The sequence below is a fragment of the Malus sylvestris genome, chromosome 3 (assembly GCF_916048215.2).
Source record: "Malus sylvestris chromosome 3, drMalSylv7.2, whole genome shotgun sequence".
Classification (NCBI taxonomy): Eukaryota; Viridiplantae; Streptophyta; class Magnoliopsida; order Rosales; family Rosaceae; genus Malus; species Malus sylvestris.
In genome coordinates, this window is record NC_062262.1 from 22,546,433 (window position 1) to 22,560,209 (window position 13,777).

General features: G+C 37.1%; 1 protein-coding gene and 1 long non-coding RNA gene across 11 annotated transcripts in view; one reads left to right on the top strand and one right to left on the bottom strand.

The window, feature by feature from the left end:
- Positions 1–13,777, top strand: part of LOC126615046 (TPR repeat-containing thioredoxin TTL2) — a 45,176-nt gene that overhangs the window by 30,571 nt on the left and 828 nt on the right. The window contains exons 4-10 of one of the 10 annotated variants that reach the window (XM_050282759.1): positions 9,484–9,636; positions 9,725–9,963; positions 10,052–10,121; positions 10,841–11,047; positions 12,591–12,826; positions 13,502–13,580; positions 13,647–13,775. In XM_050282759.1, the coding sequence (XP_050138716.1) occupies positions 9,484–9,636; positions 9,725–9,963; positions 10,052–10,121; positions 10,841–11,047; positions 12,591–12,826; positions 13,502–13,580; positions 13,647–13,775 (1,113 nt within the window). The remainder of the gene's footprint in view (positions 1–9,483; positions 9,637–9,724; positions 9,964–10,051; positions 10,122–10,840; positions 11,048–12,590; positions 12,827–13,501; positions 13,581–13,646; positions 13,776–13,777) is intronic. The other 9 variants (XM_050282760.1, XM_050282758.1, XM_050282761.1 and 6 more) reach the window with 9 other exon arrangements.
- The window catches only part of LOC126615062 (uncharacterized), a 43,393-nt gene that overhangs the window by 19,775 nt on the left and 9,841 nt on the right, over positions 1–13,777 (bottom strand). The window lies entirely within an intron of this gene.

Consider the following 13,777-nt stretch of genomic DNA (forward strand, 5'->3'; position numbering starts at 1 on the left):
TCGACTTCTCTCTATCTCTGCCTTCATAGCTAAGTTTCTTTATTCTTTACAATGTTAACATGGTATCTTCGCTGGAATGGTTAACACCATTGGTTGTCGATCTCTCTTGGTTCCGCTCTTTCTCCATCTCGAATTGTTGTTGTGGTTTCTTGGTCGTCGTCGTTTTGTCGGTGTTCTGGTTGTAATTTCTTATTTCAGTTGGTGATTGTTGCTATTGTTCGAAGTCAGTGGTTTGTGAAACCCTAGAGTTTTGGGGATTTTTGGTGATCTTATGCTGTTGTTTGTCGTAATTAGTTATCGAGGTGATATTACTTCTACATTATCACTGTGTAGTTGGTAATTGTTGTGATCTTTGTTCTTTCTACTGAAACCTTAATATTTGGGATTGTTGCTATGGATTCTTGATTCTGTTTGTAGTCTTTCTACTGTGACATTAAGATTGTGCTTGATCTTGCTTTGTTTTTGGAATTAACTGTGGTATAATTTGTCATTCATGTTGAGTTCTTGCTTGTGATTCAAGATTTGCAGTGTATCAAATTGTCTAAAAACATGGTTACCACTGCACAGTTGGCTCTTACACAATCTCCAATTTTCTCATTGATTCCGAGTGTGAGTAACACTGTTACGGTCAAACTTGATGACTTAAATTATGTTATTTGGAATTTCCAATTGGAATTGTTGTTAGAAGGCAATGGAATTCGTGGCTTTCTTGATGGATCTATTCCTTGTCCTGCACAATTTGCTGATTCTGATTCGGATAATGACAGAGTAGAAAATGAACAAATGTTAACTGATGTATATAAAGTTTGGAAGATTCATGATAAGGCTTTGATGGCACTCATCGCTGCCACTTTGTCCATTACGGCTTTGTCCAGTGTGATTGGTTACAAAAGCTTGAAAGAAATGTGGACTTGTCTTCATGAAAGGTTTGCCAATATGACTAGGACCAGTATTGTCTAGATGAAAATTGATCTTCAAAACATTAAGAAAGGATTTGAGAATATTGATGCATACTTGCAAAGAATAAAAAATGTTAACGATCAATTGGCTACAGTTGGAGTGTTCATATCTGATGAGGACATTGTTATTGTTGCATTGCGAGGTTTACCTCCTGAGTATAACACCATTAAAGCAATGATACGTGGTCGTGAGAATCTGGTCTCACTTAAAGAACTTTGATCATAACTGAAGGCTGAAAAATCTACACTAAATGAGACCACTAGGCAGATTCCTCTCATGTCTGCCATGCATGCTCGAACTATTGGCTCTACATTTGATGTTGGTGGTTCTTCAAGCGCAAACGCTTATGCTTCAAGATCTGATCTTGGTCAATCATCTAGACATGCATTGCCTTTCTCTGCACCTCCAGTTTTACAACAATTTGCTCAAATGCCATTCATACCTTAGTTTTCACAACTTCCATTTCCTGGACCTTAGACATTTGTCTTTCAATCTAGCTCAGGTACTTACAATAATTTTAGGGAGAACAACTTCAAATCCAAAGGAAAAGGGAAAAGATTTTTCTTTGGGAATCAGTCTCAATGTATTCAACAGCCACCTTATGATGCTAATCCATTCCCATAGTCCATATTTCAATCTTAAGGATCTCAGTCTTCTGAGAATCCTCAACAAGTGTGTCAAATATGTGATAGGAAATGTCATTTTGCACTCACTTGTTTTCAGCTTGGATGTCAAATCTGTCATCAGGTGGGGCACATTGCAGTTACTTGTTTTGATAGGAATTAAGGTGTCAATCCACTATTCCATCCATAGCAATACCAACAGTCCATGCAATCTCATCCACAACAATACCAACAGTCAATGCAATCTCAAGTTCCACATACAGGCCTAGCTAATGTTTCATACAATTCAGTACCTGCAATGCCTTCTCAGTACTTGTCTCATACTGGCAGTTCTTCAAACAACTCTCACATTGCCATGAATGCTCGGACTCAAGCATCCCCTTTTGCACCCTAACAGGAGTATTGGCTACTTGACTCGAGGGCAACCAATCATATGACCAGTGATCTGTTTAATCTTCATATTGCAGCTCCTTATCCTACTACTGATACTGTCACTGGTGCAAATGATGAAGGTTTAACAATTGCTAATTTTGGCAATACTAATATTCAAACTAAGTCTCATAATTTTTAATTGAATTATGTTCTACATGTGCCTCAATTGTCTCAATATTTGCTATCTATGCATCAGTTGTGTAAAGATAACAATTGTAGATGCATTGTTGATGAGTTTTCTGTTTGTGTACAGGATAAGGTCACCAAGAGAACATTATTCCACGGACTGAGTAACAATGCAATTTACCTTATTCCTATGTTCAAATCCTCAACAGGTCTTCCAGCAGCATTTCTTGGACAAAAAGTTAGCTCAACTCTTTGGCACTGTAGATTGGGCCACCTTGCCAATAATATTGTGCAAACTGCCCTTAGTAAGTCATCTATTCCATTTCCTAGTACACTACATCCTCATACTTGTATTCCTTGCATAAAGGGCAAATTCACAAAATTACCATTTCTTGTAAATGTGTCTAAATCCTCAACTCTTTTTAAGGTGATTCACACATATGTATAGGGGTCTACTCTTGCAATGTCTTTAGAAGGATTCAAGTATTATGTCTCATTGATAGATGAATGTACTAGGTATGCATGGATATTTCCTCTTATCAATAAAGCTGCTGTTTTTTGGACTATTTGTTCAGTTTCAAGCCTATGTAGTCAATTCTTTTGATAAGCATATTAAAATCTTGCAAAGTGATGGTGGTGGAGAGTACACTAGTACCCAATTTCAATATTTTCTTGAATACAAAGGCATATTTCATTAGCCTTCCTTCCCATACACACCTGAGCAAAATTGCTTAGCTGAAAGAAAGAATAGGCATGTCATTGAGACAACTATTACTCTTATTCAGCAAGCTTCCTTGTCAAATCTGTTTTGGTATCATGCATGTGCTACTGCGACATAGGTTATAAATAAGATGCCAACACCTATTATTCACATGAAATCACCATTTGAAGTGTTGTTTCACTCTCCACCTCGATTAAATCAGTTAAGAGTGTTTGGTTGTGCATGTTATCCTTCTCTGAAACCTTATAGAACCACTAAGCTTGATCCTAAAACAACACAATGTATTTTCTTGGGTTATGCTGCCCAGTACAAAGGCTATATTTGTTTTGATGTTTCTAAACACAAGTTGATTATGTCCAGACATGTATTGTTTGATGAAACACAATATCCTACATTGCCTCACATATTAGACAAGAAAGCTTTTTCATTTCACCATTCTACTTCATCACAATAGCTTGTTCATTCCAATATTTTCCAGTCTCCAATTATACCTATTCCCTTGCCCCATGTCTTTCAACCACCTACTGCATCACCTCAAGTTACTCAATCTAGTTCTCTCTCACATGGTGATCTTGTCTCCACATCTCCTACATCAGCAATCCATTGTACTTTAGAGTCTTCTTCTATATTAGAGTTACACCTATACATCACTACATCTCAGGTTCCAAATTTACAACCTGTGATCATTACTTCTCAGAATTGTCATCTGATGCAAACAAAGTCCAAGTCTGGTATTTTTAAAAAGAAACAAGTTCTCAGTGCTACAACTTAGTCCTCCATTGGTACATAACGAACTTCATTAACTGCAACTTCGAAATCAGTTGAGTGGAACTAAGCCATGAAAGAGGAAATGGATGCTTTACTTCAACAAAAGACTTGGTCTCTTGTTCCTCTACCTCCAAATAAAAATCTAGTAGGTTGCAAATGGATATATAAGATCAAGAGACATCACAATGGTTCAATTGCTAGGTATAAGGCGCAGTTAGTGGCCAAGGGTTTTTCACGAGAAGCAGGCCTAAACTATTATGAGACCTTCAGTCATGTGGTTAAACCAACTACAGTACGTTTGATGTTATCTTTGGCAGCTACTAAAGGTTGGAAGTTGAAGCAACTTGATGTAAAAAATGCTTTTTAACATGGCTTCCTTGAAGAGGAAGTGTATATGTCTCAACATCAGGGTTTTGTTGATGCTAATTATCCTGAGTATGTGTGCAAGTTAACAAGATCTAAGGTCTTAAACAAGCTCCACGAGCTTGGAATGACAAGCTTACCTCTTTTTTAGTTTCTCTGGGATTTAAGGCTTCTTATGTAGATCCTTCTCCATTTGTAAAGCATGATGGTCTTCATATGGTTGTGTTATTGTTATATGTGGATGATATTATACTCACTGGTGATCATGAGGCTAGTGTCTAATTTGTGATTCAGCAATTGACCAAGGAATTGGATATGAAAAACTTAGGCCTTCTGAATTATTTTCTCGGTCTGCAAATTGAATATCATCCACAAGGGATGTTTGTTCATCAGTCTAAATATATGCTAGACTTGTTGTAGAAGACGCATATGGTTCAGTGCAAGCCTTGCATTACTCCCTGTCACCCGAATAAAAAATTGCTCACTCATGGCAGTTCTCTATATGCTAATCCAACACATTACAAGAGCATTTTTGGAGCTTTACAATATCTCACATTCACCAGACCAGACATTGCATATTTAGTTAATCAGGTTTGCCAATTCATGCACACACCATTGGAGTCTCATTTTGTTGTTGTCAAAAGGATTTTAAGATATCTCAAGGGAACTATGAATTGGGGGCGTTTGTTTTAGACCTAGAGATTTAGATATTCAATATACACCGATGCAGATTGGGCGGGTGATCCCAATGATCGACGTTCTACAACTGGTTTTGTGGTGTTTCTTGGTTCATTTCTTGGAGTTCCAAGAAACAACACATAGTCGGTCGCTCTTCTACTGAAGCAGAATATAGGGCTATGACCACTACCATTGCTGAGATTGTCTGGATTCAATAGTTACTCAAGGATTTGTATATTTCCAGTTCTGTTTCTCCTATGTTGCATTATGATAATCTCTCAGCTATGGCATTGGCAACAAATCTGGTTCTTCACTCCAAGGCCAAACATATTGAAGTAGATTGTCACTTTGTTAGAGAACGAGTTCAACAAGGCCATATTTCTCTTCAGTTTGTATCCTCCACTGATCAGTATGCAGATATCTTTCTTTACCAAGGGATTATGCTCTCCTTCTTTTAGTCACTATTGCTCTAATCTTATGCTTGGGGCTTCCCACCATAAGATTGAGGGGGAATGTTAGAATATAAGGATATTTGTATCTTGTCGTTTGTGTTATGTAAATGGTGTCACGTGTATTGATATTAGTGGAGGAGGAAGTTACGAGAGTATATAAGTATAAATAGTATGAGTGCCTTGTAATAGTATAGTTAGCAGAAATAGAAATTCAGTTGAATAGTATTCTACTCTCTCTAAAACCTCTTCGACCTCTCTCTCTCTGGCTTCATAGCTAAGTTTCTACGTTCTTCAGAATGTTGACAACTATGAGATTCTCCACTTCTCCTAAAGTAGCTTTGGAATTGAAAAACAATCCAAACATGCGTCTAGACAAAGCAAGTCATTTATCTTATTACGAGATTCTCCACTTTTCCTGAAGTAGCTTTTGGAATTGAAAAGCAATCCAAACATGCGTCTAGACAAGGCAGACTTTGATTTAATACTTTGATCATATGAGAGAGTGTGTTTCATCCGTAATGTAGTTGCTAGTTGCAAGTTCACAGCAAAACCTAGCGACCCAGTTTCAGCTACCGTCGCCGCCGCATCCGCCGCCGCCATCAGCACAAAAACTATGTTTTCAGCGGCGCGTATCCTCCTACCGGTGTCACTGTCAGTGCTGGTCTTAATTTATAAGTACTTCAGATCCGGACGGGAATCGGAACCTTCTGAAGGCGTCGATCCTGAAATCCTTCATTGGATTCGGACACTCGACCCCGCCGTGCTCAATAGGATTAGGAATGGCGACCCTGCCCTCCTCGAAGTGATTCGGAACTTGGACCCTGCTTTCCCTTCGGAATTTTCTGGAAGCGTCGACGGTCCTCTAAATCCGCCGTCTGTTCCGTCTCCTGCGCCGGGAAGTTCAGAAAATAGAAGTGGGTCTAACCTCACCTTAGCTGCCTCTTCCGCTGCTCAAAGTCAAGTATCTGCGTCAAAAGGCCTCCAGAAAAAGAAAAGTCTGGTAAAGGCTGGACATTATCAGAAAAAAGAGTCATCTATCCCACAACCCAGGCATGGAGATAATACCGGAGTGCGTAAGGAACAGGAGATAAAGCAAGAATCTATTTCTTTGTCTGCTGAAGCAGCTGCAGCTCAGGAAGCATGTGAAAATTGGCGACTAAGGTCAGGACTTATAATCATCTTTGTCTATGCTTAAAACTCATTGTTTGATGTCCCTTTTAGTTATATTTGGACCTCTGAGTGGAGTAATATAGCCCTGTGCTAAAGATAGCTTCTTTTTGTTGAATTTGATACATCTCCAGGGGAAACCAAGCGTACAAAAATGGGGATATGTCTAAAGCTGAGGACTGCTACACACAAGGAGTGAATTGCGTTTCTACAAATGTGACATCTAGAAGCTCTCTTAGGGCATTGATGCTGTGCTATAGCAACCGTGCAGCAACACGTATGGCTCTTGGAAGAATAAGAGATGCACTTGGGGACTGTATGATGGCTACTGCAATTGATCCCAACTTCCTCAAAGTGCAGGTTAGAGCTTCCAAGTAAGTATTTGCTCTTTACTATTTGATATTTTCTTTTGACTCTCCAGTATGAACCTCTGCACTATGCAGCTTCTGTTTTTGTTGATCTCAATTTCCGACATAAAATAGGATGAGTTGTGCAAACATTTCTTGATATCTAGAGCGTTTTTACTTTAGACCATGAAGTTTTGGAATTTGCAACCCAACCACCTGAAAGTTATATATAGTTGGATATATATTTATAACAAAAGTCAAATGATGGACTTAAAATTTTAAAATTTTGCTATAATTCTTGTTCAATTTTAATACAATTGATTGTTAGACTTTTGCTACTTACCATTACTTGTACAATATTGTGCAGTTGTTCTTGGATCGTTTGGTTCTATATAAGATATTTTACTGGCACTCAAATTTCTACTTCTCATAATTTTCATATGCTGTTCTGCTGGTCTTTGATTAGGCATTTCCTATTGAATATGCTTTGTCGCTTTGATTTTTGAGTTCCGGCATAGAATATTTCAGTCATAAATTGCTTTTCTTTTCACATAACATTACCTTCCCTAATTGTATTTCTTTTTAAAATTCTTAAAGATGTTATCTTGCTCTTGGGGAAGTTGAAGATGCTTCACAACATTTTAGGAGGTGCCTGCAATTAGCAAATGATATCTGTTTGGACCGAAAGATTGCAAAAGAAGCTTCTGATGGCTTACAAAAAGCACAGGTAGTGTAATTAATTAAAAACCCGATCTTACTGCTTTCCATGAGATTCACCTGATGGCTTACAAAAAGCACAGGTAGTGTAATTAATTAAAAACCCGATCTTACTGCTTTCCATGGGATTCACCATAGTCTACATTTAACATTCACTTATAAATGTACATGAAATTGGTTAATACAATACTCATCTGAACCCTGATAATGCTGAAACTTTTTCTCATTTTCTTAAAAACAGTTTAAGTTGCACACCACATAGTTTGTAGGGTGATTGAGCCAAGAAGAAATAAGGAATTTTCTGATTGTAAAACCCCTATTTTGGCTTGTAATGGGAAAAGACAGGAGAAAAAAGGGATCAAAGTTGGAATGTTGATCTGTTTGGGGTTTTAACTTATATTTAATTTCTTTCTTTACATCTTGAATATATTATTTCGTCTGAAGGCATTGCAGATTTCAAATGTGCTCATAATTATTGTTGCTCATGTTTGATACTTGATTATATGGGAGGTTGTGAAATTTTAGTCAGGAATTCTTATAACTTGGTTGTAGAAGTAAAACCCTGTGGCATAGTTCAGATGAACTATACTTTCAAGTTGGTATCGATTGAGGATGGCCAGGGATGTCTCACAAATGTATTTGCAAAGGCTATTGTTGAGTAAGGATTTGGTATTGTTGGTCGACATGAATTTAAATTTGGTCTGAGTTTCTTTTGGATTAGAATGAGTTATTGTGTTGTTGTTTTGCTGTTGTGAACAGTGATGAGAAGGCGAAGGGGAGTATTTTAGTGGACTTTAGTGGGTTATAAACAAGTTATCGTAATGAAATTTTGGGAATTTTAAATAACCATTCTGCATCAGACCAATAAATTTTTATTATAAAGCATATATCTATAATTAGTTTGAGAGATATAGGATCAAAGCAGTGTGAGCTTGAAGGTTGAACTATAGTATTACATGTACTCTCCTAAACCTCAAATTCAAAAGCAAAGGTCTTTTATTTGTATATCTCCTCACTTGGTGCATTTTGTGTATATCTGAGGAGGAGATTACGGATCATGTTTTCTCCATTGCTCTTGTTCTGCACAGTAGTGATGGAAATTGTGTAAGGGAGTTAGACCTAGTTGGGTTATTCCAAATTGTTGTTTTGAGCTTCTAAGTACCAAGTTTGAGGCTTTAGGATGGGGGAGGAAAGCTAAATTTTTGTGGGTTTGCTTTTGTGCTGGCAGTTTTTTGGAATATTTGGGTGGAGTGTAATAGAATAATTTTAAAGAATACAAGGGTGTGGGACTAGACGAATTATGATGTAGTTAGATACATGGCAGCTCCACTATTCGCGCATCAGTTTCGAATAAGGATGGATGCATTTGCCGCTGTGAAGTGAATTTAGGTTTCAAGTCTTAAGGTTTTTGTATCTTAATTTGAGAGGTCTGGTTCTGTACTATAAGTTCGATTTTGGATTATGGGTAGCTTATCTAATTTTTGGAACTGGTTCTGTTTTTAATCAAAGTTAGTCTTCCTCAAAAGAAAAAGAAAAAAACAAGAAGAATAGCAAGCGAGTACCACCATGTAATATCAAATTTATAATAATTTCCAAGTCCGCTTTTAAAGATTATTTCACATTCTAGCAAAAGTGTATCCTATCCCATGTTACTGTGGGAACGGGTGTAGATGAAATGTGGGACCAAGTTAGATAATGGGCAGCTCTTTGGACTTTAGTTTCAAATGTGTAGGGATTATTTTCACTCTTCTATAATAATGGATGTGTTAGCACCAGTGAAAATGAATTTATATTTTAAGTTTTGATTTATGTAATATTATAACTTAGCTCTTTTTAAGAGGTCTTTTTTTATACTTCAGGTTAAGATATACATTTTTCTTTTAGTATTTTTTGGCCAATAACAGTTTTATATTGCTTACATGTACGCACGTACCAAGTTTTTGCATGTAATGGGGATCGCTTGGGGATCCCTATCCGCATTGTATTTAATGATCTGAAATATCTATATTATGTCTCAATTGGATCATCCCTGCAAAACATCAATCAATCTTAAGCCATTGTTTTAACCATTGGATTTTTACGGAGAAATGTTTGTATACAAACTGATTTGGGGTTTTAATTGCTGGCAGGAAGTGTCTGAATGCCTGAATCATTGTGCTGAACTTTTGCCATGGAAAACATCTACGAATGCCGAGCGTGCTATACAACTTATTGATGAAGGTTTGGTAATAAGTCCTAGCTCAGAAAAATTACTTGAAATGAAAGCAGAGGCTCTTTTTGCGGTTAGTGATTTATTTAATTATGTTTTTTTTATTGGTTTTTGCTACCATGATTTTCAGTCAGTTGTGGTTTGACTTCTGTATTCCCTAGCAGGTGCGGAGGTATGAAGAGGTGATTGAGCTGTGTGCGCAGACCCTGAGTTCTGTGGAAAAGAACAACCTTCCAGCAGATGACCAGGTCTCTGCAGATAATTCCGAACTCTCAAAGTACTTTTACTTCAGACTCTGGCGGTGCCGTATGATTTTTAAATCCTATTTTTATCTTGGAAAACTAGAGGAGGGTCTTGCTACACTAGATAAACATGAGGAAAAGATGTCTACCTCATATAGGTAACTTTTAGACACGATTTTAGATGTTAAATTGTGTTAAAGGTTTGCTTTTGTTGCTTGAGGTGCCTAACACTATGCGAATGTCCAGGAATCGGAGAACAACTCTGCAATCATCAGAACCCCTTGTTCTCGTTGTACGTAAACTTCTGTCTCATAAGGTATGCTCAGTCTGTGCTGTGTTTCTTGACTTGTACAATCCTCTCTAGGTGCACATGTAATATCACAATTAGAAATATTTGAACTCATACTTCATCCCATATTAAAGAAAGTTGGGTAGGATCCTCTTCAGCTGTCTTGCCGACATGTAATTACAAATAAAGATATGAAGTATTTTCAAAACTAGATAGGACTTTCTTAACCATGTCATTTTCCTCCTATAGACAAATAGTGCATTGTTACTTAAAAGGCCTATTATCAAACCTCATTGGTTATCCTGGTGGAACTTTCTCATATGTTAGCACTTGCTATGATGTCTGCCTAAAGGTTTTTTAATTTTTTGTTCTTGAGATATATAGTAGTTTCTAGTCATTCGATTGCAGATACATTTACAAACCAAACGCTTTCTCGAACAATATTTCCTTTTTCAAGTGGTATCAGGGTAAAAGAAGGTTGTACTTTAGTTTATGCTTGGCATTCTTTAGTGTCTACTAGTTTGTTTTTCCGATATTTGATGTGTTTAATTTGGAGAAGTGTTATTGGCACTCCACAAAGGTCATCCTTTACTCCTCCCTTATAAAAAGGGAAAGACTTATTTGGAGTGTCAATAACAGCTCCCTTAATTTATTCATCATTAACAGTTTAATTGAAAAATATATGCTCTACTGCATATACATGCTGCTTATATAGTGACTTTCTTCTTTGTTATTGTACATCATAGGTTGCAGGGAATGAATCATTTCAGGCTGGAAGACATACTGAAGCTGTTGAGCATTATACTACTGCTTTGTGCTGCAATGTTGAATCACGTCCATTTACAGCTGTTTGTTTTTGCAATCGTGCTGCTGCATACAAAGCATTGGGCCGGATTACTGATGCTATTGCTGATTGCAGTTTAGCTATAGCTCTTGATGGAAATTATCTAAAGGTTTGTTCAAAGCTGAAGTTTTCTTAATGATTCTTTGATATGGCATTGCTCATGATTTTACGTATTCATTACTTTTTTTCTTTGGTAAAAGGACGGGCTGGTTTTATATCTCTGTTTGATTGATATCAGAGATATACAAACTAGTAGTCTTGTTAGCTCATTAAGGGGGCGTTTGATTGACCGGACTAGGGCTGGATTATGACTTCTCTATGTGGGCTTATTTTAGGCTATTTAAAATGTGGAGCCTAAATAGAACCAACCAAGCCAATCCTTGCAATTAGTCTAGGACAAGCCATCAAATGTGCCCCAAGTGTATTAGTACCTCTAATCAATTTGTATTTTCTTAGTGACACAGCTTTCCACCTGTTTTTGGGGAGCATTTGGAATATGTGTGTTGTGATACTTATTTGTGTGTTTATGCGGTTTCTTCCTGTGGAAATGCAATAAATGGATCTTGTCTAACACATTAATTTTCGAGGAAGTCTTAAAACATTTAATTCCTTTCTATTTCAATTGCAATGCACAAACATCTAAGTTTCCAAGAATGTCATGTTTTAATTTCAGATTGCAGTCTCCTGAACTTCTCAAATTTGTGGTCAAATTTTTATTAAGATATTCAAGAATTTTACTTTTGGGTTAACCCTTGAGAATTTAAGATATATTAGATACGAGTATTTGGCTCCACTTAGAAGGTCTTCCCAGGATAAAAGATTAAAATGAAGGAATTTTCAGTCAGTTCAGTTTTGACACCATTTTCGACATCCATTATAATTTTTAATTTCTAACTAATAATTTCTCCCATATCTTTTGGTTTGTGGTTTATATCAATCTCAAAGTGCAGCTTCTCCAGGGTTAGATTTTATATATAGACTTTAGAAATCTGGTGTGCTTTGCTCAGGTTTCCTCATGTATTGCGTTATGTTATACTGTAGCATGAATATCAGTTTCCAATCTCCAATGAACAACGGATAGATGTGTAGAACATACCCTTACACGTGCTTCACAGGCAATATATTTACACATTTAGAATGGATGTGACCACTGAAATGCTCCTTGGTGATTAATTTTTTGTAAGGATATGGAATTGTTATGAACTGTTTGCATGGGATAAAGTAATCAGGAAACGTTGACTTAGGCATATGGATTAGAATTGTTTGCCTCCCACATTTGTGATGCCAACGGGCTAGACAGGAAAAGAGTGACCTGAACTTTCAGAATGTTGTACAAGATGTTGGCAGTGTTGTCAAATACTGTATGGTTTGAACTTATTGGTCCTTATGAACCTTTTGTATTTAAGCCTCTTGAGTTATAAGTGGTTGCTTGTCTACGAACGTTTAAAATTTGAAGTCTATGGGTCGATTATGTTGGGGATGGAAGAAGACTACACTAATACAATGAAGTTGTCATTCCTCTAGTAGGTGGCGCTTTACCGCTTTCACAATTGCCTTTCCTGTGGCATATTGAATTTCAGAACAATAATTTTCTTTGATTTGGTCCTCCTGTATGTTATGTCAGTTCCTGTTTTCTTTTATACTTTTGGCAGGCTATTTCTGGAAGAGCCTCATTATACAAGATGATCAGATATTATGGAGAAGCCGCTAAAGATCTTCGGAGACTGGTATCTATTCTCACTAAGCAGGAAGAGGAAAAAATTTATCTGTGTAGAACATCTGACAGATCCATTAGCGGCACAAATGTCCTGACACAAGCTCGTCTTCATCTTTCTAAAATAGAAGAAAAGGACAGAAAGGACATCCCCTTGGATATGTACCTTATTCTGTAAGTTTATCTGCACCTATATTTGTTTCTGGCGTATGGTTGCAAACTGGCCCCTCTAGGACGTTTACACGATTGCTGCTGGACTATACGGTTAAATAATTGTTGAGGCTGAGTTGTTATACATTCATGTGGGTGTACTGAGTAATTAACTGTAGATGTTGAGGCTGAGGCTGAGGAAACCAATTTTCTAAATTATGGGTGGTTCATTGACTTCCATCTTGTTCACAATAGTTAAAGTATCCTTCTGTTGGTTTAATTGCCAAGCATAAAAAACTTCTCCAGATGGTAATTTAAGCAATTGAAGAAACGAACAATAAAAGCTGGCTTTACGGTGAAGTGTATGGGAAAGCCTATGTTAGAAGCAGGGAGAACACTGTCAGAGACTTGATCTCGAATTTGTGACTATCATGAATATTTAGACCGAGATCGTCAGCTTGACACTGAAGCTGCTTGCTGATAATTCCTTGGTATAATATAATTAATTATTTACAACAAGCTCTTTGGTAATGCTCCATGCTCTGGATTGTAGGCAGATAAGAATAGTCCATGGAATCTAAGAAATACTTACACATGCCGTTTATGATTCTCCTAGAAAAGGTGTAGCTTTTTAAGGCAGTTTAATTCCGAGTATAATTGATTGAAACTATCATTAAGTTAATTCGGTTATAATGGTAGGGGAGTTGAACCATCTGTTTCGGCATCAGAAATCAAGAAGGCCTATCTGAAAGCTGCACTTCGACATCATCCTGACAAGGTATGTAATATTTTATGATTTGTAGCTTGCTTACTGGTATTCACCGTCTAACATGTTCTTTTATAGGCTGGTCAATTCTTTTCAAGGAGCGATAATGGGTGTTGGAAGGAGATAGCAGAAGAAGTGCACAAGGATGCTGACAGGCTTTTTAAAATGATTGGGGAGGCATATGCAGTACTTTCAGACCCAACCAAGGT